General features: G+C 59.2%; 11 protein-coding genes across 11 annotated transcripts; 3 read left to right on the top strand and 8 right to left on the bottom strand.

The window, feature by feature from the left end:
* Positions 1–1,516: 1,516 nt before the first annotated feature.
* On the top strand, positions 1,517–3,031 carry BXZ73DRAFT_39441 (uncharacterized protein; the record flags this gene model as incomplete). Its single annotated transcript, XM_048018377.1, has 6 exons — positions 1,517–1,780; positions 1,836–2,035; positions 2,098–2,173; positions 2,224–2,262; positions 2,314–2,619; positions 2,684–3,031. The coding sequence occupies 6 exons, from the start codon at positions 1,517–1,519 to the stop codon at positions 3,029–3,031; spliced, it is 1,233 nt and encodes a 410-aa protein (XP_047882912.1).
* Positions 3,032–3,574: 543 nt separating this feature from the next.
* Positions 3,575–4,515, bottom strand: BXZ73DRAFT_39250 (uncharacterized protein; the record flags this gene model as incomplete). The annotated part of the gene is made up of 5 exons (XM_048018341.1): positions 3,575–3,766; positions 3,819–4,124; positions 4,176–4,214; positions 4,263–4,338; positions 4,388–4,515. Coding segments are annotated over 5 exons (741 nt in total), but the record flags the coding sequence as incomplete, so codon positions are not given.
* Positions 4,516–5,552: 1,037 nt separating this feature from the next.
* On the bottom strand, positions 5,553–6,401 carry BXZ73DRAFT_20151 (uncharacterized protein; the record flags this gene model as incomplete). The annotated part of the gene is made up of 1 exon (XM_048017594.1): positions 5,553–6,401. A coding segment is annotated over one exon (849 nt), but the record flags the coding sequence as incomplete, so codon positions are not given.
* Positions 6,402–7,738: 1,337 nt separating this feature from the next.
* On the bottom strand, positions 7,739–8,564 carry BXZ73DRAFT_26395 (uncharacterized protein; the record flags this gene model as incomplete). Its single annotated transcript, XM_048017733.1, has 3 exons — positions 7,739–8,033; positions 8,089–8,153; positions 8,238–8,564. Coding segments are annotated over 3 exons (687 nt in total), but the record flags the coding sequence as incomplete, so codon positions are not given.
* Positions 8,565–9,751: 1,187 nt separating this feature from the next.
* On the bottom strand, positions 9,752–11,269 carry BXZ73DRAFT_39160 (uncharacterized protein; the record flags this gene model as incomplete). The annotated part of the gene is made up of 3 exons (XM_048018319.1): positions 9,752–9,811; positions 9,867–10,736; positions 10,841–11,269. 3 exons carry the CDS (start codon positions 11,267–11,269, stop codon positions 9,752–9,754), a joined length of 1,359 nt encoding a protein of 452 aa, XP_047882908.1.
* Positions 11,270–11,738: 469 nt separating this feature from the next.
* Positions 11,739–13,618, bottom strand: BXZ73DRAFT_97032 (uncharacterized protein; the record flags this gene model as incomplete). Its single annotated transcript, XM_048027233.1, has 2 exons — positions 11,739–12,553; positions 12,964–13,618. The coding sequence occupies 2 exons, from the start codon at positions 13,616–13,618 to the stop codon at positions 11,739–11,741; spliced, it is 1,470 nt and encodes a 489-aa protein (XP_047882907.1).
* Positions 13,619–14,026: 408 nt separating this feature from the next.
* BXZ73DRAFT_74038 (uncharacterized protein) lies at positions 14,027–14,752 on the top strand (the record flags this gene model as incomplete). Its single annotated transcript, XM_048021972.1, has 1 exon — positions 14,027–14,752. The coding sequence occupies one exon, from the start codon at positions 14,027–14,029 to the stop codon at positions 14,750–14,752; it is 726 nt and encodes a 241-aa protein (XP_047882906.1).
* Positions 14,753–15,197: 445 nt separating this feature from the next.
* Positions 15,198–16,628, bottom strand: BXZ73DRAFT_97031 (uncharacterized protein; the record flags this gene model as incomplete). Its single annotated transcript, XM_048027232.1, has 6 exons — positions 15,198–15,693; positions 15,750–15,912; positions 15,981–16,083; positions 16,174–16,336; positions 16,394–16,487; positions 16,547–16,628. The coding sequence occupies 6 exons, from the start codon at positions 16,626–16,628 to the stop codon at positions 15,198–15,200; spliced, it is 1,101 nt and encodes a 366-aa protein (XP_047882905.1).
* A 763-nt stretch (positions 16,629–17,391) lies between these two features.
* Positions 17,392–18,640, bottom strand: BXZ73DRAFT_39335 (uncharacterized protein; the record flags this gene model as incomplete). The annotated part of the gene is made up of 4 exons (XM_048018355.1): positions 17,392–17,427; positions 17,477–17,659; positions 17,861–18,241; positions 18,377–18,640. 4 exons carry the CDS (start codon positions 18,638–18,640, stop codon positions 17,392–17,394), a joined length of 864 nt encoding a protein of 287 aa, XP_047882904.1.
* A 581-nt stretch (positions 18,641–19,221) lies between these two features.
* On the bottom strand, positions 19,222–20,835 carry BXZ73DRAFT_97029 (branched-chain amino acid aminotransferase II; the record flags this gene model as incomplete). Its single annotated transcript, XM_048027231.1, has 7 exons — positions 19,222–19,607; positions 19,673–19,987; positions 20,047–20,155; positions 20,210–20,373; positions 20,426–20,492; positions 20,543–20,623; positions 20,677–20,835. 7 exons carry the CDS (start codon positions 20,833–20,835, stop codon positions 19,222–19,224), a joined length of 1,281 nt encoding a protein of 426 aa, XP_047882903.1.
* Positions 20,836–21,617: 782 nt separating this feature from the next.
* BXZ73DRAFT_87422 (6-phosphogluconate dehydrogenase) lies at positions 21,618–23,484 on the top strand (the record flags this gene model as incomplete). Its single annotated transcript, XM_048024561.1, has 9 exons — positions 21,618–21,631; positions 21,686–21,704; positions 21,770–21,872; positions 21,933–22,166; positions 22,187–22,348; positions 22,411–22,677; positions 22,731–22,942; positions 23,005–23,377; positions 23,429–23,484. 9 exons carry the CDS (start codon positions 21,618–21,620, stop codon positions 23,482–23,484), a joined length of 1,440 nt encoding a protein of 479 aa, XP_047882902.1.
* Between the last annotated feature and the right edge of the window lie 262 nt (positions 23,485–23,746).

Raw genomic sequence — 23,746 nt, 5'->3', positions numbered from 1 at the left:
GCGGGGCATGAAGACGGTCTCGACTTCGTGCGCGGGTGGGTACGGCATCGACACGCGCGGCCCACCCGCAGTAAGCTCTCGTGAGGGTGAGCGAGAGTGACGGCGTGATCGCGGAGCGGGTGAGGGTGATCGCGAGCGCGCAGAGGGCGCCGGTTGTGCCGTGTATCCTGGACGACCGAGCGAGGGCGCACGCGAGTGGGAGGCGGGAGAGGCGGATGGCTGCGAGCCGAGGATCTGGCTGGGAGGTCGGGAAGCCGTGCGGCGGTGAGCCACGGCCACCTCGGTTTCTTGCACGGAGGAATGTGAGGACACTCTTGACAGTTGGCTGCGAGTCCGGGCCGAGGACGTCGAAGGCCGGGGCGCCGCTGAATGAGGGACAAAGGAAGGGGTGAACACGGAATGTCAGCTACAGATTATGGATTACAGGAGGGAGGCAGGACAACAAAAGGCCCAGAAGGAACGGATAGAGGGCAGAATGCTCACCAGTATAGCTGGGTCGAGCGGGCCGTTTTCCGACGGTGCTTTTCTGCTTAGATGACTGGTTAAATTGACGCTGCGGGCACCCCCGACGGCAGTGATGTCCTCGTCTCGTCCCGCACGCGGGCCGCCGCCGAGCAAGGGTTCGCGAAGGGCTCCCAGATCGCCACTGTCCCGGGTACCGTCCAGCTCCCGTGGCACGTCGGTCCCTCTGGCCCCTCCAACAACGGTCCCGGTCTCTGCGTCCGCCGCAATCCTTGTCGACCCTGACAGCTGGGTGTATGACCACGAGGCTGCTGAGGGAACATTGTACTTGGGTACTTGGGTTGTCGAGGGTTCAGATATCCGATAGAACGGAATGGTACAGTACTCCGTCCTGGTCCTGATTGCGGAAAGACCGTAGCTTCGGAGAATCGGAATACACGCCGGTGCGGTCTACAGCTGCATCAGGACTCATCTAGACAACCGTAGTTTGCTGCAGGGTGTGGATCACAAGAGAGAAGACTGTGTTCGCAGCCACGACAGGATGTGGTCTCCGCCATCACCACGAGGGCACGATATCTCCGCACTCTCATTCGCGGTGGTCTTCGCCGGGACCCACAGATCCGCTTCTAGGTGCTCATCGTATCAGATTCTGCCGGTAAATTTCACCGAAGGGAGGAATGTCCACTGGGCAGCCGCAGAACTCCGCAGAAGCACATATATGGCCCTTGTGCAGTAGTGCCCCTGCCCAGTGAGTACTTGAGTATGTATCATGACTCACTCGCTGGCTTTGGAGGGTCTTTGCCAGGATCGATGTTTCGGTGATGTCCGAATTGCATCCGCCTGTGGGACTCTACCACCACGGTCACGTGCCACGGCTTGCTGGGATGCAAGCAGGACGCCAAGAATCTGCAGCCTCGTTCCACTACCCATGTGCGCCACCAGCAACACCGTGATGCTCGACCTCCCCACTCCAGACGATGTCTGCGAATCGTACTGTGTATGTGAACCATCATTTTCTTGGTCCCAACGCCAAATGACGCGTGCGATACAGCCCATGCTTGATCCTGAGTGGAATTTCTCAGACGATGGACCAACCAAGTTCTGGGAGGGGAATCGTGCTTGGTTGCTTCGTAGAGGTATCAACCTCTACTCTTTGGCTCAGAGAGACCAGTCCCATGAAGGGAAGGAATTGTTCACGCATTGGTGCACCCCAGTGAGATCTTGCACACCGGCCGGTGCGCCTCAACTCGAAGGTGAATCGCTCCCGTGGGCAAGGTGTGCGGAAGGACCCCGACGAGAGGCTTTTTGGTTACCGTCGGTGCGTTTCCTTTCTTCACTCGGCGTTGCAGAGGTGTGCTTTCCTTCCACCGCAGAAATATATCGCCCCTGCGAGGGATCCCTCTGGTAGAGACGTGATCCTCAAGGTGATTGATCGCCATGGCGTGGAAAACACCGTGTCCAAAGCCCTCCTGGACGCTGTCGATTACACAGATCCATCCACCTTTCCGTGTATCGTCCCTCCCCTGGCAGTGCTCGATACTCCGTACCATTACTCGTTCCTGTGCATGCCGAGGTAAGTTCGGCTGTCACATATGCAATCGCAATGTCCCACGCGTTAACACGCCCTCCTTGCAGATGGGGAACTGTGAATTGGTTTTACGATATCGACACTCCTCGCGAATTCCTCCGGTTCGCTGGCTGCCTGCTGCGGGTAAGTGCAACGCTCGCTGTTGCGTACCCACGCGCTCACACGCTCCTCAGGCGTTGGAGTTTCTTCATTCTCGTCGCATAGCCCACCGAGTACGTCATAACTTGAATGAAGCCCCTGCCAATGCTGACAGCTCGGAGCAGGACATCATCCCCCAGAACATGCTCTCCGACTCCTATACGCTCGATAGCGACAAGCAGCTCGTTGTTGCTAACATACAGGAACGTCGAAGTCAAGGTGACATTGACAACATCACCGCCCTAATGGACTTGGGCGCCGCCTTCGTGTTTCCTCGGGGCAAACCTTTGGCGGAATGTATCCTGCTGTCATCAGAGGCCATAGGCAACAGGATGTTTGCTCCTGACGATCTTGAGCGAGGGGCTCCATACCATAATCCCTTCTCGTACGACGTGGGGATGCTTGGTAATATCCTGCGGTATCATTTTTGGGTGCGTGGACCGCCTTTTGCAGGTCTGTCCTCCGCGCTTCAGCTGATATCGCATATACCGGTAGCACATGGCATCTGCCGTTCCATCTCTGGCTCCGCTTTTCGACAGAATGACAACATATGTGATCCATGAAAGGTTCACTGCAGAGGAAGCTCTGCGGTTTTTCAAGGATACCACTACACAGGTCTCAGATGAAGCACTGAATACCAAGTTCCTGACTCCGGAGACGGAGGCGCGACGAATCTCGACAGGAGACGTGTATTGGTCGAGACTTTCTCCTCAAGACCAGGAGTTTTGGAAGAGATACCGCACCCCGCCGGAGGCTTGGTGGATTCCGCTCGTGCGGTGGCTTCTACAGTTCCACTGGCCTGGGACCCTATTCTTCTCCATACGCTGGTGGTTGAAGATATGACTGTTGATCTTCAAGAGCCGAGGTTTCGAGTTCATATAGTACATGATTGAAAATCGATTAATCATGTTTCACGTGTTATCTCTTGCGTTCCCTGTGCCCCCGATTCCGACGTAGTCATTCTGTGTCAGACTCTGACGCGTGAACTTGGAACCAAAAATGAGTCACAAACGTTCTGTGCGGATTCGGCGACATCTCGAGGTCTATCGTCGCTAGCATCAGCAAGGGCCAGTGGTGCCGATGAGGCCTCGAGGGACTGCGCAGAGCTCTTTCCTACCCTGATAAGCAACTGGTAAGTATAGCCCTCGAATTTTTGCGAAGGTCTGCCCGCAGCATAGTACTTTGATGGATGTTGAAGACCGTCTGGTAACATTCGACATCGCGACTACAGACAGACACACGGATCGTTACATCCCGAGCCGACAGCGCACAGAGGTTATAACTTCCCAAATTCTCTCGTACCGTAAAGTCCAACGCAATATTGGCACCCACCAAGGCGCCGAAGGCGTCCGGTATCGCTTCCACTTCTCGGGCCGAAAGCTTTGACTAGTACGACTCCCCAGACCATATCCTGTCAGGAACCAACACGAATTTTGTGTCCAGAGCCGCCTCTGAGAGTTTTGCGGTGGTATCCTGCAAGAAGTGCAGCGATTCTTCCGCAGTGAACCTCTCCCGCACTACGTGCGTCGTCATCCTGTCGAAAAGCGGGGCGAGTGATGGAACAGCAGACACCATAGCCTGTGGGGAGGTGAGCGACAAGACGAGCCCAGAAGTGGTTCAGGCTGCACACCGAAAAGTAGTTTCTGAAGAGATTTCCCAGTGTCGCAACGTCGTACGCGAACGGGTTGTAGAACGGTGCTCCATAGTCGGTATCATCGGGGGTAAAATAATTGGCCCCTGTGGCTTCCGGCGACGGCCGACGACAAGTCGTCAACGGCGTGTCGGGAGGAAGGAGGATTGACTTGTCGAAGTCCATGAAAGCGAGTGTGTTTTCGGCATCGCCTAGACCCCTACGTTCTCGTAAATCGGCCCTCAACGCGACGGGGTCGTTGTCCAGCCTATAGTAATTGGCAAGCATGTTGCATTCGCCGATGTCCTGTTCCACATCGTCAACGTTGCAAATCTCTAGAACAACGGAGCGGTTTACTCGATGAGCTATTCGTCGGGAGTGGAGGAATTCAAGCCCCTAGTCTGTCATGAGATATGTAACTGTGAGATACGAGACTGCACTCACCCGCAACAAGCAAGTTGCGATACGGAGAAACTCGCGAGGAGTATCAACGTCGTCTAACCAAGTCACCTCCGACGACCTGAGCTTAGTTGTTAATCGGGAACGAAATATACCGCTGTCAAACACACCTTGGCATGCACACGATCGAGTAGTCGTAAGGAGTATCCAGGACGGCCAGAGGGGGGATAATGCAAGGAAACGTGAACGGGTCGGCGTAATCCGCGGCAGTCAGCAGGAATTTGGATATCGCATATTCTCGACAGTCCCGTCCCGCGACTGTCTTGAGAATGACGTCCCTGCCAGAAAGATCCCTGGCCGGAGCGACGTGATTCTGAGGCTAGGCGTCACGCATTTGAGTAGAGGACGTAAAAGATGGCGTACCCAGAGGTTGAACGCCTTCCGTTGTACCCCTATCGCGTGCCTCGCCCACGGCAGCACCCCCTCGCTGGGAGGTGCGCCATTTGGTGTAGACCATTTCTTGCTTACGAAACGAGGGTCTTTTCCTGGAGGGAGGTCTTCCAATGAGTACAGAACGAAGCCTCTCAGCGAAGCAACCAAGCGCGATTGCTTGCAGGCCTCCTTTCCATCCGCGCACCACTAGTCGGGCTGAGACTGTAATGAGCTGGTAGTGAGACGGGCAGGGAAGATTTCACGCACATATGTCGGCACACAGGAATCGTCCGCTTGTGGATCAGTCAAAGGCTGGGCGCCGGGCATGATGGTTAGGATGCAGGAGTGAAGCGCTGGTTTCGGCCCTTTGGGAGTCCCGGGGCACGCCATAATTGAGTAGCATATTGTCAGAGGAGCCCAAAGTCACGGCCTCGCATTTTGGTTCCAGGAGGTAACGATAATGGGACAGCAAATATCGGTGAAAGCTACATAAGCAGCTTGCGAACCAACAGTATCAAAAAACCGATGGAACATGTGTGTATAGATGCCTGTGCCTGTGGCTAGGGTAGCTACAACATCAGTGCTAGGCCCAGATCCAGCAGGGTTAGAACCAACGACGAGCTCGACATGACAAAACGGGTGTTCAACAACCCTTAAGAACACCCATCCCTTTACGCAGCCCTGCCGTCGTTCTTCCGCAGGTTCCCACTCGCCGACCACTATGATGGCGGCGTCGTGGTTTCCGTGCGGCCCCGTCGCCCCACGGACGTCATGAACCACGGTAGGAAGCACGACAACAAAAGGCACACGGCACCGTGCACGCCACTTTAAGGAACAGATAGAGGGCAGAATGCTCACCAGTATAGCTGGGCCAAGGTGCAACGGCGGCCGAGTTCCCGCGAGCAGCCACTGGTCCGTGACGCTCTTCCTGTCAGAGACACCACCGTGCGTGACGCCGTCGCTGAACACGCTCTGCCGATAGCTTATGCTCATGGAGTCGGCGAGGGGATGTTGACCGTACGGGTAGAGTTCGGGCGCAAGAGGAGCGGGGAGGACGATGTTAATGTTGCTGTGGATTGAATGTGGGTCTCCGTGGAGGGAGTGCACAGACGAGGACGCAAGGGACATCTGTCGGACGCGCGAACGTGACGTGCGTGGGGGCCGAGGACGCGCGGGTGGAATGCTGGAGAAGTCGTTCGAGGATTCGACCGAGTGGGTCATCTCGGAGGGCGAGGCTACCATAGGCACGTCTGACCCAGATTCGGGGAGGACATCCTGTTCCAAGCTGGCCGTACTCGACATGCTGTTGTGTAGATTGAAGCCCGAAGGCAAATAGGAAGGGGTGGGAGGTGAAAGAGGATGTGGCGAGCCTTCGCGGGAAGCATCATCGAGGGCCCAGCTGCTTTCCCTGGTTGGACTGTGGCTAGAGAATTCGGGCGCACCGCGGATGAGAGAAGCGCTACTTCCGCTCGAGAAGCCAGCCCGGGAGTAGATGCGAGGGTGAAGGAGGTCAGGATCGACCCAAGTGGTGGGGCGGTCGTTCTTGCGGTCTGCATAAGCGGCAACCTGTTGTTCTCGGTGGCGCGCGAGATCTTGTACTGGCGGAAGGGGTACCTTTCTGCTTGTGGAGGAGCGGCAACAGCGAGCGAGAAGGCGCCAGGCGAAGAGGGCGAAGACGAGGATAAGGACCGCACCCGCCACAACGGCTATGATGACGATTGTGGAAGTTGAGAGGCCTCCCGAGCCGCCATCTCACTTGAGGAGGAGGTAGACATTTGGCGTAGTCTTGAATGTGTGTGCTGCAGTGTAACTTGCGGGGGGCTTGGCGGACGAAAAGGAACGTGGAAAAGAGCGTCGAAGGATGGAGCAGGAGACCAGTAGAATATGGATGCATAAACAAAGAGGGACCAGGCAACCGCGAAGAGCTCGGCGATACCCGGCGGGGGTCGAGCGGGGCGAAGGCGAGCACGGCCGTAGCCGCAGGGCTGGCGGGCAGTGGGGATGAAGGCAAGAGATGGGAGCGGTGCACAGCTGAGCTGGGCGGAGAGAAGGGTTCGGAGGCGCCGGTCACTCTGTTGCCAAATTCACGTTGCCGTCTGGCCGTACGGGTCGCTCAGCGCTCGGCACTGACGAGGCCTTGATGAGTGGGAGTGGGAGCAGGCTTGGTCTTTTATCGAAGTGGACACAGAGGCGGGAGACTGACCACCCGTTTTTGGGGTTCGCTAAGTACCAGTCGGAGGGGCGGAGGCTGTGGACTCTCCGACCGGTTGGACCTGCGTAAGTGCCGAGGTCAGCAGGACGGTAGCATTTCCGCACGAGAAGTTTGGAAAAAGCGATGTAATGGTCTCGAAAGCGAGCATGCATTCGGCGACGATGTCGTCTGGATGTGTATGCGATGTGGATACAGGGATATAGATGGATTACGTCGATGTTAGTCTATCCGTCGCGGTCCTACCAAGATACAGTCTGTCAAGTCACACAGGCAAGTGGGTATACCTTCCGGGTCATCAGAGTCGTGAGTGCGTGATCGTGGTCGTGATGTCGTTGGATCCAGAAGAGGCCATGTCAAATCCTTACTTTGCTATTTCCCCCGCAATTTCTGAGTGCGCTTCCTGGTGCGCTTCCTGGTGCTCTTCCTCGACCTCGATCGCAGCGACCCCCTCAACTGCCGCTTCAGTTGCAACTGCCTCGACCTCGACAGCGGCAGGCTCCTCGACCGTAATCGAGTCAGGCTCCTCCACGGCGGGTTCTGGGTGTTCGGTGACTGCGACCTCAGGCTCTGGCTGCGCCTCAACAGCGAACTCCTCAACAGCGTCTATCGCAGGGATGTCGACCGGCACCGGGAGGGAGACCGGTGCACGTTCAGGAGATTCAGGGGAGACGAAGACCGGCGGTTCCGCGACGGGGGGCGCAGGCGATGTCGGCGCGGAGGTCTGGGGACTCGGGTCCGGAGCTGGAGCTGGGGCCGGCGCGGACTTCGGCTCGTCGCTCGAGGATGGCGGCGGCGCCGCGGGCGTCGACGGCGCAGGCTCCGCCGTCTTCGGCGCCGTCGTCGCCGGGGTGGTGTCCTTCGGCACGTCCGCGTCCTGCCAGGTGCCGGGGATGAGCGCGATGGGGAGGAGCCAGGTGGAGGTGAGGGTGACGCCGTGGCCCTTGTCGAAGCTGAGGATCTCGCCCCAGGACCAGGAGATGAAGCCGCCGATGTAGCCGATGTAGGGCACGATCGCCTTCACGAGCTGGAACGCGGGCATGAGCGGCAGCGGGATAAGCGACACCGGGACGTGTCCGACGAGCCAGCCGAGCGCGGTCGTGATCAGCGAGGCGACCTTGACTGCGTCGGCCTCTTTGCTGTTGAGCTGGGCCATCACTGGGGGAGGGAGCCAGCTGATATGACAACGTGAGCCAGCGTTCCAGTGCATAAATAATAGACGGCACGTACAGCCTGTACCCCCACCACATGACCTGAAGGGAGAGCTTGGTCGTGGAAGGCAGCCAGACAAGCTTCTTGACAGTGGTCGGTGGGGTGGACGCGCCGGGCTTGTCGCCGTGGTAGAACGGCCAGTGCCAATCCCAATTCTGAGCCTTGACAGGCGTGGCGACGCTCGTTTGGGGCGCCTCGGACGACGAAGACGCTCCCAGGGCGCTGTCGGAGATGATCTTGACGACAGTGCCGTTCGCGTCGACGGACACGATCTGGGAGCGGGCGAGCTCAATCTCGGATTCGTCTCCCGGTTGGAGCGGGCCGTAGAGCATGATGCTCTCTGGGTCGTCGACCATGAGCTCCTCCGTCCCGCTCTGCTTGAGGTTTTGCTTGAGGGTGGCGATGCGAAGGTTGTCGAGCGACGCCCAGATGCTCTTCTGGCAGCTTGAGAGGCTGCCGCGCATGAACTCGGGGTCCGACAGCAGCGCGAACATGCGCGCGTTTGAGAGCGTCTTCGAGGGAGCGGCGTCCGCGACGCCTTCAGCGGGCGCGGGCGCGGGCGCAGTGAGGTACGGAGGGCCGGGCAAGAGCAACGACTGGATCTTGAACGCGAGGGAGTCGACATCCGCTCCAGAGTCGCCCGGCTCGTGGGGACCGCCCGCGGCAACCGGGGGGTCGTCCTCCGGAATGGCCGTGAGGTCTGGGTGCGCTGCGTCGGCGGACGAGTCGGACGAGGGCGTGGCGTCGAGGGCGACGGCGACGGGCTCCTCCTTGGCCTTCTTGCCAGTCTTCTTGCCGCCCTTCGTCGCAGCCTTGAGCCAGTCAAGTCTGACAGACTTCGCCCGCTTGGGAGACGCGGCGTCCTCCCCGAGCGCTTCGGTGTGCGTGGGGGCAGTCTCGAGGAGGTTGGGCGTCGAGTGCGAGCTGTGCTTGGTGCTGAAGGAGCGGCGAAGCGAGACGCGGGTCCGGAGCGCGCGGAGACCTTTGGCTCTCTTGACTGCCTCCGCAGTGGGGCTGGTCGCCTCCGTCGTGGGTAGGGGTGCAAGTGCGTCAGCCATCGTGCGCGGGTATGCGGGGTGGGAGACAGAGGAGGGAGGGCGCACGGGGCGAGGGCGGGCGAGAGGAATATGAGGCCGGAGTGGCAGCGGGCGGTCTGAATTCGATCGTGCTCGTGCACCCGCCAGGCCCGCCACTGCCACCGTGCCACGGGACCAGGGCGCCCAACGCGGCGGCGAAGCGCGCACGCAGACCATGTGCTCGTCATCAGCATCTGGCAAGTGAAGCGACTCGGTGACAGCGGAGGGAGTGAGTACTTTACTCGAGCTTGAGCTCCAACGGAATCTCCGCGCGGCGAACGTTCGCCTCAGAGTGCTAAGCGGGCCGCGGGTCTGGGCAGGAACGGCAAGGTGAGAGCAGCCTGGCCACGATCGGCACCTCTCGAAGCGGTAGAGCCCGTCCCGTTGGACACATTCTCGTACTCAGACATTTCACCGCCCGCCACGGGCCAACCGACGTGATCACATGTTGCGGCATGCTTTCTCTGTGCGCAACAACTTCCGAGCGACCATCGAGGCAACATAGAGTCTGCTACTATTTTGCACATTAACGCCTGAACCACGGTTCCAAGAAGTTGGGTCGTCACAATTTCAAACATTACAGCGTGCGCGTTGACGATCTCACGTTACAGTATACGGTTACGCCGGCAGCGAGCACAGACTGCCAAATGACACCATGCGCATGCCTGTGAAGAAAACACATGAGAGAGTATTACTGTGATATGGAATGGGCCAACGTACATATAGGAACAAAGGAAGATGATGCCCGCATCCTTCGCAGTTGCCGGCCCCAGGAGTATACCGCCACTGATGAACGCAATCATGGTTCTCTCGTAGCCTCGCAGCTTCCCGCAAGACGGTTTGTCTGAAGTCAAAGGCGGGCCGAAGCGCCACAGCTGGGACCGCGGGGGCCCTCCCAGCGCCAGCTCCTCCCTCGAGCCGTTGCTGTCGCTCCACTCTGCGCTCCGCGGCGTTGTACAAGAGTTGCTCGTCCCATTGCTCGCACGTGCACGTCTTCCAGCGCGCCTCGCATACGTAGCAGAACTCGTACCGGCACCGGCACGTCATGTGGTTGCATCCGTGCGTGAGCTCGACAACGTGCCCACATCCCGGGCAGCGCTTCCACCCCGCTTCGCCCGCGAGCGCGAGCACGGCTTCGTCGGTGGCGCTTGAGCATATTTGAGAAGCGTCGTGAGCTGCCGCCTTGCAATGGGTACAGGTCTCCGCCCAGCAGGAAAGGCAGTGGATGCGAGTAGGAAACGGGGTTCCAGCACCAAGGAAGGCGGAGCAGGCTGGGCGATGACAGTAGACCCGGTTTGCGGTGCCGAACTCGATGGCTTTTTTGTCGAGGAGGGTTGCAAGAGCGCGATTGAGATATTGACGCACGGCGGTGAGGTCGAAAGGCCGGCGGCAGCAAGTAGGAGGGAAGAGCGACTCGTCGATTGTCGCTGCGCGGCAAAGATCAACGAAACAGGCGATGTCGTACGGATCGCCGCACGGGGCGTGAATGACGGGTCCGCGGATATCGTCTCGGCAGATCACGCATGTTTCGGTTCTTCCAGCTTCAATGAGACGAGGTATGCATACATGCACGGTGAAAGACTCACGGAACTTTGGCGATTGCCAGTTGTTTCTTTGAAGAAGAGGGGGTCGAAGCGATTGGCCTGGTTAAGTAGTAAACGTCAAATACGCATAGCATGAGAGAGGGTGATTACATACTTGACCGGTGTCGAGGATATCCTTGGCTGGGTTGAAACAACCAGCCTGTTAGAGTCATCCATCGACGGTCTCGGCGTGTTCGTCCTGGTGGGCGGTCGACCCTCGGCGAGAGCTCTCGCGATATCCCTGTCCCCACGAGCAACGTCCTCCGCACGTTCCAACTCCTCTATGAGCTCCGCGTCGGAGCTTAGTGCTTGATATAGACTGCGAGCGAAGACCATGTCGCAAGTCGTGGTCTGTAACGCGGAGGCTTCCTCTGCGAAGAGTTGAAAGGCGAGTTCTTCGTCGCTGAGCGTATTATGGCTATCCTTGCCCTTAGTACCACCTTGGACGTCTGCCACATCATCCAAGCTGAGAGACGCAACCAGTGCCAGCAAGTCCATGTCCTCTCCCGATCGATGTTTCACGAGGTCGCCGGGGGCCATGGGGAGAGCGGGCAGAAGAAGGGGGTGAGAGGCTGACTCGTCACCGTCGTTGGAGCCTTAAGGGCTGGCCTCGTAGAGCGCTGCGCATCGTTCAGAGAAGTCAGCGCGGAAGGGTGTCAAAGACTTACCGCAGCGACATCTTCCACACGGGCGACCTGCTTGAAATTGCCACCGTGGACGTTGCGCAACTGCCACAGCAACTGAGACTCTGATTTGAGCACCGATGGTGCTTCTGCTGGCGCATGCTATACTAAATCGGACCTGCAGCAGCATGGTGGTGGTCAAAAGGAGAAGAAGCGATAAGCGCTTGGGGACCCGCGCGGCCTCAAGCGCCAAAATTTGCTACACCCCGGCGATGTAGAGAACACCATCGTTCATATGCGCGAGTACTACGTGACCACGCACAGGATATCACTGCTTCTGCATAGTGGCGCATTCGCCGCAAGCCCACATGACACTCCTTGACCAGCTACGGGAAAAAGAGCGGGTGATCTACGCTAGCCTTGCTATCTCCAACATCCCAATACATATCCTCCCCATCCACCCTCCACTCCTCCGGGTCTGGGACTTCCGGGAACAGCGCCTCCCCTGGTGCCAGTACCACGAACCCGGGCGCCAGCGCCGGCACTCCCTCGTCCTGGAACGCCGCCCACGCCCGCGCCTTCTCCCGCTCTACGCCCTCCGCGTCTGCCGTCGCCACGGCCAGAACGGGCTGAATCGCGAGGCAGTCGAGCGTGCGGCCCCGCGCTTCGGACAGACGTCTGAACGCGCGCGCAACCGCTGGGAGGTAGCCGCTGCGGTCCTCCGGACAGCTCGGAGCGCAGCGTGCCCCGCGACAGGGGTAGTCGGGATGGAAGGAGGAGCCGATCTTGAGGGTACGCAGGGACGGGCATGCGACGAAGCGGGGTGCGGTGCGGTCGGGGGTGGGCGCGGCGGGGGCAAGGGTGTCTGCGAGGGAGTGGAGGGCCCGGAGGAACACCTGTGGGTATATGTATACCTCGAAACCCAAATCTCCTAGGTGGAAGCCAGTGCAATCCGAATATGGGAGGAGACGTAGAACGAGCGAAGCGAGGGGGGACATGTCCCTGAGCAGCGCGGTGACTTGTGCGACGCCAAAATCAAACACTTCGAGCGAGAGTTCGACGAGTCGCGTAGAGGCGAGCGTTTCGCGGAAGTCACCCAAGAAGGAATTATGAGAGTCTACTATCTCCCCGCTTGTTCCGTCAAGCCAGAATGAAGGAAGTCCAGTGCAGGCGGGATCCGACGCTCTGGTGCCCTCAGACACTGTCGATCTAGCAGGCTTGAGGAAACAGCGTATGGGGCAATCTTCACCAAAATATTCCGCGGATGCACAGCGAAAACTCATCTAAAAAAGATCGTCCGCTGGCAGAACGGTAGGAGGTGCTGAATAGGGGAAATAGGGGCGGAGAAATCCTGTGGAATCAGACCACATATCGCAAGAATGGTAGTGTCGACTGGCGACTGAGGGTGGGAAGGCGACCTCGCTCAAGGTATCGTATACGAGGTATCCATCTGAGTTGTAGGTCGTGAGGGAACGGAGGTGGATGAGTGGAACAGGATGCGGGAGTGGGTCTGGATCATTCATGCCTGGTAGTCCACAGAGATGGAGGTGCTCTAAGCGAGGTGTATTTGCCAGAATGGAAAGGAGCATGTTTCCATCCACGTTGTCAAACCCAAGAGAGAGATGCGTGAGGTTGGGAACTTGTTGGCCGGATACCAGAATGTCAGCTCTGCCAGAGAAAGCGCTTTGAGGGACGCAAGTACGGGCTTCTTGAGAAGGATGAAGAATTGTGGGTCTTGAGCAGGCTCAAGAGTTCTGTCGTAGGGGGATTCAATGAACAGGTTGAGGACTTGCAACTGGGGCATCTCCTGCGAAGTAAGCCAGAGAGGCGGATTTGATTTTGATTGCAGTAGTCCAGGAACAGCCGCATCGAGCCGCCGCAGGCGCTTGGAGAGGGTGGTGATATTTTCCGGAGCAGGAGTGAAGCCGTTGAGGTGGAGAGAGAGAGCAAGAGATTGGGACCTGGCCATGAACATCTTCGCACGAGTGGTATTATAGGTCAAGTCGAATCGAGTCCACAAATGAGGGGATGAGATGGCGACAGAGCGCCATCGCTTGCATATGAATGTGAGGGCGAGGAGAGGCTGCAAGTTGAGCTGCGCGAGTCGGAAGTCTTTGCTTGCATGCTTGAGGCAGAAGGAGGGACCATCGTGTAGATCATCGTAGGTCACCCAGCGGAAGATCATGAGGAGGATTTCGTCAGGAAAGCGATTGATAGGTGTCCTCAAGTTCATTGCAGCGAACAGCTGAGAGGGGACAGATTGCATGATTTGACAGATTGCCGTCGCAGATGCAAGCGCCTGAAATGGGATGAACTTTCGACGAAGACCCGAGCAGTAGAAGGCAGCACCTCATCATGGCTGTGGGGCGGGGACATATGTATAAGCTCTGGCTCGGTCTAGAAATCAGGTTGGCGCACCTCAAACCTGCTAACTTGCCGCTCCAATTGCCGACAAAGCTGGAAATCACAGCTTCCAGCTGCACAGAAGGCGTTGAAGGGGGCATCGTCGTCTGGCTGAGGCTGTCTAGCGAACGACAATGGGATAGTTAAGAGTTTCCATTGACCCCAATCGACCGCCCGTACCCCAAGCCCCAAGCTGCTCATCATTCCCACGCGGGGTGTGCGGGCAGCATAATTACAAGGAGGGGGGCCTCCCAGGTGCTTACCATCCTGAATGTCCACGACCTTGGCCCCGTTCTTCTCAACGCCCGCCCGCCGCGAAACCCCTCTTCCCCACGCACGACTTCTAGAGATCAACGTTCAACGTTCAACCCTCCAGCCCACCTTCGACGCCGTCCTCCCCGGTCATAACCCTATCCTCAAGCCCGCACCACCCTCGACACCTTCGGGCTCCGGCTGGAGTGAAAAACACATCGAGCGACGCGCGCGCGGCGGACGCGTCCCCCGCCCGCTCGCCGCCGCTTTCTGGCATTGCGAGACCTCCAAGCTTCAAGCCTCCACGCCGGTCGCCTATGTGCGCCGCGCCGCGCGTCCTCGCCTCCCTCCCCGCCTCTGCGACGCACCTCCTGCGCACCTCCTGCGGGCACGAAGTCCGCTGCCGCCCGCGGACGCCGCCGTCGGCAGGATCAACATCGTTCCCCGCGTGGCCTGTCTCATGGCTAAGTATGCGCCGCGCCCGGACCTCAGGGAGCACAAAGCAGACGTCACCGAGCACCTGCCGGGCTTCGAGGGGTCGATGCGGTGGGTGTCCCTGCTTTTGGGCAAGGCGCAGTGGGAGGACTCGTGCGGCGGGGAAGTGTTCTCGCCGGAGCGCGCGTTGGACTACATACCACGGGAAGGTGCTGCCGGAGGTAGTGGACGAGGGCGGGGACTGCAAACTGTCGGGAACGCTGCTCATTCGCGAGGACGATTTGCGCACGTACGCGGATGGGCTGGTTGAGGGTGTGTTGGAGAGGGTGCGCCGGATCGCGGCTGACGAGGACGAGTTCTGCAGGTCAGTATTTTGGGAGGGATGGAGTGCGGACGCGATGCTCGAAGTACGAACTCCCCGATTCTGCGTTCCGTGTCGGACACCTGGTTGGAAGTACCACAAGAAGTGGTGTTCTAAGCCATAGTACAACACGCCTCGTTAACTGACGTCAATGTAGGCCCGCAGCCTCCATGTTACACAGGCTGCCAGCGATAAATGAAGCTCCCTCCTCATCTACAGCTCATGAATTATTCTATTAAGACGACTGGTACTAGTATGAAGGTACGAGAAGTTGCGTCGAGACTTAAAATCCCCCAACGAAGACCAGACATATTCGTATATCGTACACCGAGAGAACTGGATAATCTATACGAAACACAGGACGGAAAACCGACAGACAACTCCCCCACCAGTACTAGACTGGCCCGTAATCTGTCTCAGAGCGAGTTACTGGCTGCAGCGTGTGCTGCTCCGGGCACGCCTCCGCCTCCGTCTCCGCATACGCGGTCGAGCCGTCGCACTTGTTCTGCGTGGTGCTGAAGAGCTGGGACGGGACCACGAAGGAGATCGTGCGGCTCGACGGCGGCGCGCGGGCGCTGAACTCGTTGGAGAGCGCGACGCGGACGACGATGAGGCACTGCGAGATCCCGAAGAAGTCGGGGATCACGGACGCCATGACGTAGCCGACGTCGTAGTTCGTCTGCGCGGAGACCACGGGCGTGTCAGATAGGCGTTGCGGCGGGGGTAGCGAGCGGCGGTCGGGACGGAGACTCACGACGATGTGCCCGTTCGGCGCGAGCGAGCAGATCTCGTACAGCAGCAGACCGACCCATGTCACTATCGCGGACTCGACGCAGGCGAGCAGCACGGTCTTGTAGAGCTTCATCTGTCGGCTCATGCGCGCGATGTAGCTGTGGCAGGAGCGAGTGAGGGTTTGGATTGTGCGACGAGCCTGAGGATGACGTACAAAATCTTGACAACGATGGCAGTGGTCAAGATAGTGTTGATGGCGAACATCAGCCATCCCCAGGCCATAGTGATTTGAAGCGTGACGGGGAGGAGCACGTCCTCGTAAAGTTCGTAGTGATAATACGCTGCCAGATGTTGCGCGTCGGAAGACCAACACAGCACTGCTCAGCGCACAGCAGCAGTCCTAGTCAGCATCAACCTTCAGGATGGCAGTGATAAAAACACTGACGAGCGTTGATGACAACGAAAGTCATTGGGATGTAAAGGCCCCATTTTTTCCGATCGAATATGGTATAAAATCGCCACGCCAGCAATCCGTCAGAACAGAGTCCCTGGGAAATGTGCATTAGCTTCCCGATCTCGCGGAATGTCTTTCGAGCATGCGACGCGACCTACGGCGAAGGTGGTAGTGACACTGCTACCGCCGTCAGCGCTCGAGGATCCGTGTCAAAGTAGAGCACTCGCTTTCCAATCACAATCAAGGGAATCCCCCATTTGAAGAACTCGTTGTCAGGAGGGTTCATGATCCTCGCGCGGTCGAACTGGAGGGACCGCGCGACGAAGTGTGCGCAAAGGTTGACGTATCTGCTCGGAAACCAGGGAGTCAGCTTCTCCAACGAAACTTCAACGGCAAAGACGCACAGAGCAATTGTGACGGCCCGCAGTCTGCGCGAAGCCACGCCCCGCCGGCCATGATTTGCCCACAGCGCGAGGACGAAGAGAAGCGTGTAGACGCCTGTAGCACCACGGTCAGCCCGGTCGCGCGTCGCGGCCCGCACCGCCGTGCCGACCCACCGAACAGCGCGCAAAGCACGGACTGGATGATGCCTGTGATCTCGAGCAAGTGCCAGACCGTAGCGAGGTCCGCGTCTGCCATGGCCCGCTAGTAGGGCAGTGTTTGGGATTCGGCGGCCGGGACCCGCAATAATTTGGAGGGTGCGGCGGACGAGCCTAGCGAGGAGAGAAGGTGCGCGGAAGGGAGGCTTGCAAGCCGAATGTTCATGTACTCGCGCGCACAGACGACAAGGCGTTGGGGTATTTGAGTGCTCACCTGTGCGCGCTCCGCGCGCCCGGACCTGTGCGGGTGGCGGAACGAGAAGCATGCCCTCGGCCGGTCAGAAAGCGTCGGTCGAACCCGCCGCGCGTCGGAAGTACTTAGGGTGATACGCGTGATACGCCTGCACGGAGTGCGGAATATCAAAGATGACTTCGAGCCGGAGGCTGGTGCAAGAGGAAGAGCGGCCAAGCTTCCAACGAGCCATCACCTTTGTCGCTCCGGTCGGCGGCGTTCGCGTTGGAGAAACCCAGGGTCCGGAGCTCCGACTTGATTTGCCAGACCACCCAATTTCATCGCGTAACCCGCCAATGGACGATCGGCTCCATGCTCCGCCGGACAAACGCTTCCCTTCCAGCCAGCAATCTTCGCGGTTGCTGTATCACATCCCGAAACCCTGTGTAGATGTGCGTTCGTCGCCGAGCGCATTCAAGAAAAGTAGGTTGTATATCCCGCAGGTCTCCGAATGTCGACATTGCGATCCCTGGATCTAGTCATACGTACGGAGCCCTGGAGATAAGTAGCTCTCAGTCCTGGTTGGGCGGCCTTGCTTCGGGGCTGTCAGTGTCAGAGCCGTCTTCAGAATTCAATGCTTCGGCTCCAAACCAGGGAGACTAAACATCTACGCTCTGATAAGCCGTCGAGCCTGTCTCAATGAATACACTACTCACTTCATATATCATCTCCGCCGGTGCAGCCCAGCCGCGCACACCCTCCACTTGGCTCACGAGTTGCGTCCCTAGCACGACGCCAATCACCGATCCGCTCTCCTCGTCCACGATAGGCCCACCGCTAGAGCCGGCTGTGGGAGGCGGTTCGAAGTGCAGGTGCGCGAGCGAATCGTACGTTCCCGGCTGAAAAGAACATCTCAGGGTCAGCATGGCGAATGCGGTCGGCGGGTTCATCAAGACTGAGGCGCAGCACGCGAACACCTGCGAAGTCTTTGTGACTTCCGCGGAGCTACGAGCGAGGGCGCGCGAGGGCTCGTGTACTACAGCGAACGTGCATTCCACAGGCAGTGATGATGGGAGGTGGGAGGGCGGACCGGTGCTCACCTGGGCCTCCCTGCCGGCATAGTCTCGGTAGCCCAAGACGGTGCCCCGCACCCACTTCCTCCACGCACCGCCGACCCATGGTGTCCAGCCCTCCGCGTCCTGGCCCTCGGCAGGCGGGCGGTCCGTGACAAAGTGCGCGCACACGCGCGTCCCGGGCCGCACGGGGTACGGGTTTACCGGCAGCGAGCACGCACGCGCGGGGGCGGGCGCGGCGAGCAGGACGAGGTCGCCACGGTGCATCGCGGACAAAACCGCGGCGACGGGGTGGAATGTCGGCGCGGCGGACGAGCCTGAGATCACGAAGGAACCCGACAGAAGGGAAGAGGAGGGTGCGGAAGCTGATTGAATCGGGGTCGTGCGCAGGACGGGGTCGTGGCGGATCTGGTGGGGAGCATTCGTGAGCACTTTGCTTGATGAGTGCGTACGTGGGGAGTCGAGGGTTGGAAAACGAGACTTGTTTCCATGCAAGCATGCCGACAGGCGCGCGAGAGGATGGCACAGATTGTTGCTACTCACCTCTTCCAGCGTATGTGCGCACGTCAGGTAGACCGCCTGTCCTTCCGGCGTGCCCGGGACATTCAGCGCGAAAGCAGAGCTGTACGTGACGCGGTGCATGCCTGTGCTATCGTGCACGGCATGCGCGACCACTGCCAGAGCCCGGTCCGCGTCCTCAGTCCCTGCACCCGCCCCTCCAGGACTTAGGAATGTCGTCCGCCTTGACGAGTTAGGGCGCGACTCGTACGGAAGAGCGGCATCGAGGACACGACCGGCGTGCCGCATGTACTGTTCAATGAGCTCAGGAAGAGAGGTTCCGGGTCTTTGCTGCAGCTCGGCGAGGACACGCGCATCGAACAACTTCACGATTGGCGGTTGTGGTCGTGGTTGCGTTGGCTGGGTTCGTTTGTCGTTCGTGTTTGCAGAAGTCGAGGCAGAAGGACCTGGGGGTATTGGTGCGCCCGGAGTGGTTGGTGGATGGCCGAGGTATGTCGTCGAGCCCACCTGGGCGTAATGTCTGGCCTGGTTGCATTGCAACCTCGCATATGAGCTCGGAGCTGAAGCTTGCACGCTTTGAGAGGCGCGGGCTCGTGATGTTGGCGCGAGTCTCAGGGGGGTTCGTAGAGCCGACTTCATGAGGGAGGTCGGGAGGATATAGGATGAGAGCGAACGGTGAGTTGGCAACCTGAACGAGAAACCGGGCGGCGGGATGATCATGGAGCAGCATCCGTCCTCGTGACATGACGTCATGTCCATACTGCGCCCCGTCTGGTTCGGAAAGCCCACATTATGTATTGCTCTTCAGAGCGACATGCGATTAGTGATAGGTTGTAACCAAGCACAACTAGAGTCCAATTCGAGTCGACCTAATCCCTCGTGACCTCGACGCACCACGGGTGGTCGATCTTGCCCGTCTGGATGCCCGTCAGGTACTTCCACAACGGCCGCGACAGCGGGCCCATGCCGTCCTCCCCAGTGGGAATGTGCACGTCCTCGCCCAGGTAGCCGATGCGGTCCACGGGGCTGATCACCGCGGCGGTGCCCGCCCCGAAGAACTCGACGACCTCGCCCGCCCGCGCCGCGTCGCGCACCTCCCCCATCGTCACCTGGCGCTCGCTGATCACAAGTTCGTCGGTGAGGTCTGGGATCTGCAGCCTGCCCTCCGCGTGGTCCCGCGCGAGCGCGAGCACCGAGTCACGCGTCACTCCGGGCAGGATGACGCCGTCGAGCGGGGGCGTGACGAGCTCGGTCACTGGCGGGGATGGCAGTCGTCAGCCAGGAGTCCGGCGCATGAGAAACGGCGAGAAGAACACGCACCTCCGCCAGGGCGCTTGAAGGCGACGAAGACGTTCATGGCGCCGACCTCGGTGATGTAGTGCTCTGGGCCGTGGAGCCAGAGGTTCTGGACGTAGCCCTTGGCCATGGCCACCTTCTGCGCCGCGATACCGGCGGCGTAGTTTGCGCCGAGCTTGTATGCGCCGATACCTCCTGGAGAGGCGCGCGTGAACTCGGTCGTGCCGTAAAGGGCGATGGGTTTGAATCCTTGTGGGAAGTACGGGCCGACAGGGCTGCAGATGATGAAAAACAGGGCCTCCTTAGGAGGGGTGATACCAAGGGCTGGCTGGGTACCAACTGACAACATCCAGCAAAGGTGAGCACATGTTAACAAGGGCTGGCACAATAAAACTTACTCAAAGTGGGACGGACGTATACGCTGTAGCCAGGCTGTTTGGGAATCCAGTGCTTGTCTAAGCGGATAAGCTGCTTCATAAGGTCGATCATGGCCTCGCCGTCAAATTGCTGGACGAGAAGTCATCGATAGGTGGACAGCGCGGGATGACACGGGGTGCTTACAGGCAGGGCAATTCGTGAAGCGGAGTTGTTCATACGCTTCATATTCATATCCGGCCGGAAAAGTGTCACACGGCCGGACTCGTCACGGTATGCTTTCATGCCCTCGAAGAGACAGTGGGCATAATGGAAGACGGTCGCACTTGGGGGCAGGGCAAGATCCGCATCTGGCGGAATGGATATAGCGGAGACTTTCTCTGCGCGAAGGGAAAGACTCACAAGGCATGATTTTGGGCGTGCCCCAGCCCTCAAGAATATGCCATGGGATAGTCAACATGTGGTCCGTCTTGGAACGAATGAACACAAGCGTGAAAAGCAATACAAACAACGACGCACGAAGGTATGGCCGAAGACGAGACCAGATGGGGAAGGAACCGGTTTAGGATCCTTGGTTTTAGTGATTTGAACTAATGAAGGCTACATAGACGTTGGTTGGATGACCGGTAGAAGAGACGGGAACAGATGCACACCTGCACATCCGGAAGCTGGACACGCTCGCCAGTTATTGGGTCTTGTGCAAGGGTGGAGTTCCATCTTGCGAAAGCAAGCCTGCCGGCGCGCGAGGGACATTGGGAGAGCCGTGGGGTGCGCAAGAGGGCGAGGCGAGCAGAGCGTAATGTGGAGGCCATGGCCGCAGACGATGGAAGGTCGCAGCGAAGAGACGGACCGGAGATGCGCAAGGACGAGGACCAATGAGTGACTCACTGCGATAGGCTGAACGGAAGGCTGAAGGGGGCTGCATGTTTCGGCAAGTTCCGGGGTCTCAGCGCCTAGGGCGTGGATGTTAGAACAGGCGGCGGCCTGTGTGAGAGCGGCGGCGGACTGGTGGGCGGAAGGGGTTCTGGATTGACTGCGGTGCGGCACAAGGCGACCACACTGCGGTGCGCGGATGGCGACAGGGAACTTGGGCGATTATATGTTGCAATTACCGGAGGCGCCGATGCCGCGGGCCAATCGGGCGTAGTCACAGACGCGGGCGGTCACAGCTGGGCAGTGTGTGACCGCGACGCGCCGGCCCCCCGACGCGTCGTTATCGATGGCCTGCAGCTGTACTCCACACCGGCAGGGGCGGCAGGGGCGGAGCACACGCACGGGCCAGCGCGGGTGGCTGTGGTGGGCGGGCGCACGGAGGTGGAGGATGGGCGCGGCCGAGAGGGCGCGGCGGGGAGTGTGCGAAGACAGGGCGGACGATTGGCTGTTGCAGTCGGACGGCACCGGGCAAGGCATTCGGCCGAGTCGCACGGCGCGGCAGGTCGTACAGTCGGGCCGGCGTGACAAAGACGTCAGAGTGAGGGATCGGATTCGCAGTCACCGAGGGCATCGCGGATTACATATCTCATCGCCATCGTTGCTTGCTGCCTCACCTCTCTCCCCCTCTCCACCACCTCCTCGCCATACACTCTACTGCACCATGGCCGCTCCTGTGTGCGTCGCGCGCTGCCTTCCATGTTTTCTCCCACTCACCGCTTTCATCTCCAGCGGTGACATTGGCCTCATGGTCTGGCCGTCATGGTACGCGCACCCCTGTTCACCTCCTTCCTTTGCTCATCCTGCCGCCGCTAGGGCCAAAACCTGATCCTCAACATGAACGACAAGGGCTTCACCGTCGTCGCCTACAACCGTACCACCAGCAAGGTCGACAACTTCCTCGCAAACGAGGCCAAGGGTCAGTACGCGTTATCTAGCCGGTCCCTCCTAGCCGCTCATCCTTCCGTTCACCTCACAGGCTCCAAGGTCCAGGGCGCCTGGTCGATCGAGGAGCTCTGCGCCAAGCTCAAGCGCCCCCGCAAGATCATCCTCCTCGTCAAGGCCGGCTCTGCGGTCGACGACTTCATTGCCCAGCTCAGCCCTCACCTCGAGGCCGGTGACATCATCATCGATGGTGGTAACTCCCACTACCCCGACTCCATCCGTCGCACGAAGGAGCTCGAGTCCAAGGGCCTCCTGTTCGTCGGCTCTGGTGTCTCTGGTGGTGAGGAGGGTGCCCGCTATGGCCCCTCTCTCATGCCCGGTGGTCCCCCGCGGCCTGGCCACACATCAAGGAGATCTTCCAGGCGACCGCCGCCCAGGTCAACGGTGAGCCCTGCTGTGACTGGGTCGGTGAAACCGGTGCCGGCCACTACGTGAAGATGGTCCACAACGGTGAGAGAAATTCACACGTTCTGCTCAGTTCCCCAATCCCATTCTCATATATGAGCACCAAGGTATCGAGTACGGTGACATGCAGCTCATCGCTGAGGCCTACGATATCCTTAAGCGTGGTCTTGGTCTCCATGAAGACGAGATCGCGGACATTTTCACGACTTGGAACAAGGGCGTCCTCGACTCCTTCCTGATCGAGATCACTGCCAACATCCTCAAGTTCAAGGATGACGATGGTCAGCCCCTCGTCACCAAGATTCTTGACAAGGCGGGTCAGAAGGGTACCGGGAAGTGGACGGCCATTGCGGCTCTCGATGCCGGCATGCCCGGTCAGTCTTCCGTCTCACGACCATTTGTGCCTCCTATTCATTCCAGGCGCTAGTTACCCTCATTGGTGAGGCTGTCTTCGCCCGCTGCTTGTCCGGTCTCAAGGAGGAGCGCATGCGTGCGAGCAAGGTCATCGCGGGTCCCCAAAAGGAGCCGTTCAAGGGCGAAAAGAAGCAGTTCATCGACGATCTCGAGCAGGCTCTCTACGCGTCCAAGATCATGTCGTACACCCAGGGCTTCATGCTCATGCGTGAGACCGCGAAGGAGGTTCGTGTTGACGCCCGTCTAGGCATTTCACCCTCTACCCGATACTGACCGAGCTTTCGTAGCTCAACTGGAACCTTAACTACGCCGGTATTGCGCAGATGTGGCGTGGCGGGTGCATTATCAAGTCCGTCTTCCTTGGCGACATCACCGCGGCGTACAACAAGACCGCAAACCTCGAGTCGCTCCTCTTCGACGACTTCTTCAACAAGGCCGCCCACAAGGCGCAGCCCGGCTGGCGTCGGATCGTTGCGCAGGCCGTGCTTTGGGGTATCCCCACCCCCGCGTTCTCGACTGCGCTCTCGTTCTTCGACGGTTACCGCAGCGAGGTTGTCCCTGCCAACATTCTCCAGGCGCAGCGTGATTACTTCGGCGCCCACACCTTCAAGGTGGTCCCTGGAAAGGAGAACTCCAAGCTCCCCCTCGGCCAGGACATCCGTGCGTTCTGCTACCTTCATGCTCCTGAACAGGTGACTGACACTCTGATAGACATCAACTGGACCGGTCGTGGTGGCAACGTTTCTGCGTCGACGTATTCGGCATGAGCATGCTCTCACACTGTCCCTCGAGGTGCGGTGTCGCAGAAAGCCGGCCGTTGATCACTGTAGGCGACATAACGCTTCGCATATTGCGCAACAACGGCTCGGTCAAGCTGCGCGTCATCCCGATCAGATCATGCCCGGCGTGTTGTGACGGAAGGTAAATCTTTGGGAAGGTACGATATTTGTATCGTGTAGCATGTAGACCACAAGAAATCGAGCATTTGTACCATCCATCACCTACCGAACTCGTACGTGAACCATCCCG

This window comes from Epithele typhae (genome assembly GCF_022376455.1).
Source record: "Epithele typhae strain CBS 203.58 chromosome Unknown BXZ73scaffold_3, whole genome shotgun sequence".
NCBI classification, from domain to species: domain Eukaryota; kingdom Fungi; phylum Basidiomycota; class Agaricomycetes; order Polyporales; family Epitheliaceae; genus Epithele; species Epithele typhae.
The sequence above is the reverse complement of the archived record's forward strand: the minus strand, read 5'-3'. Positions and strand labels throughout refer to the sequence as shown.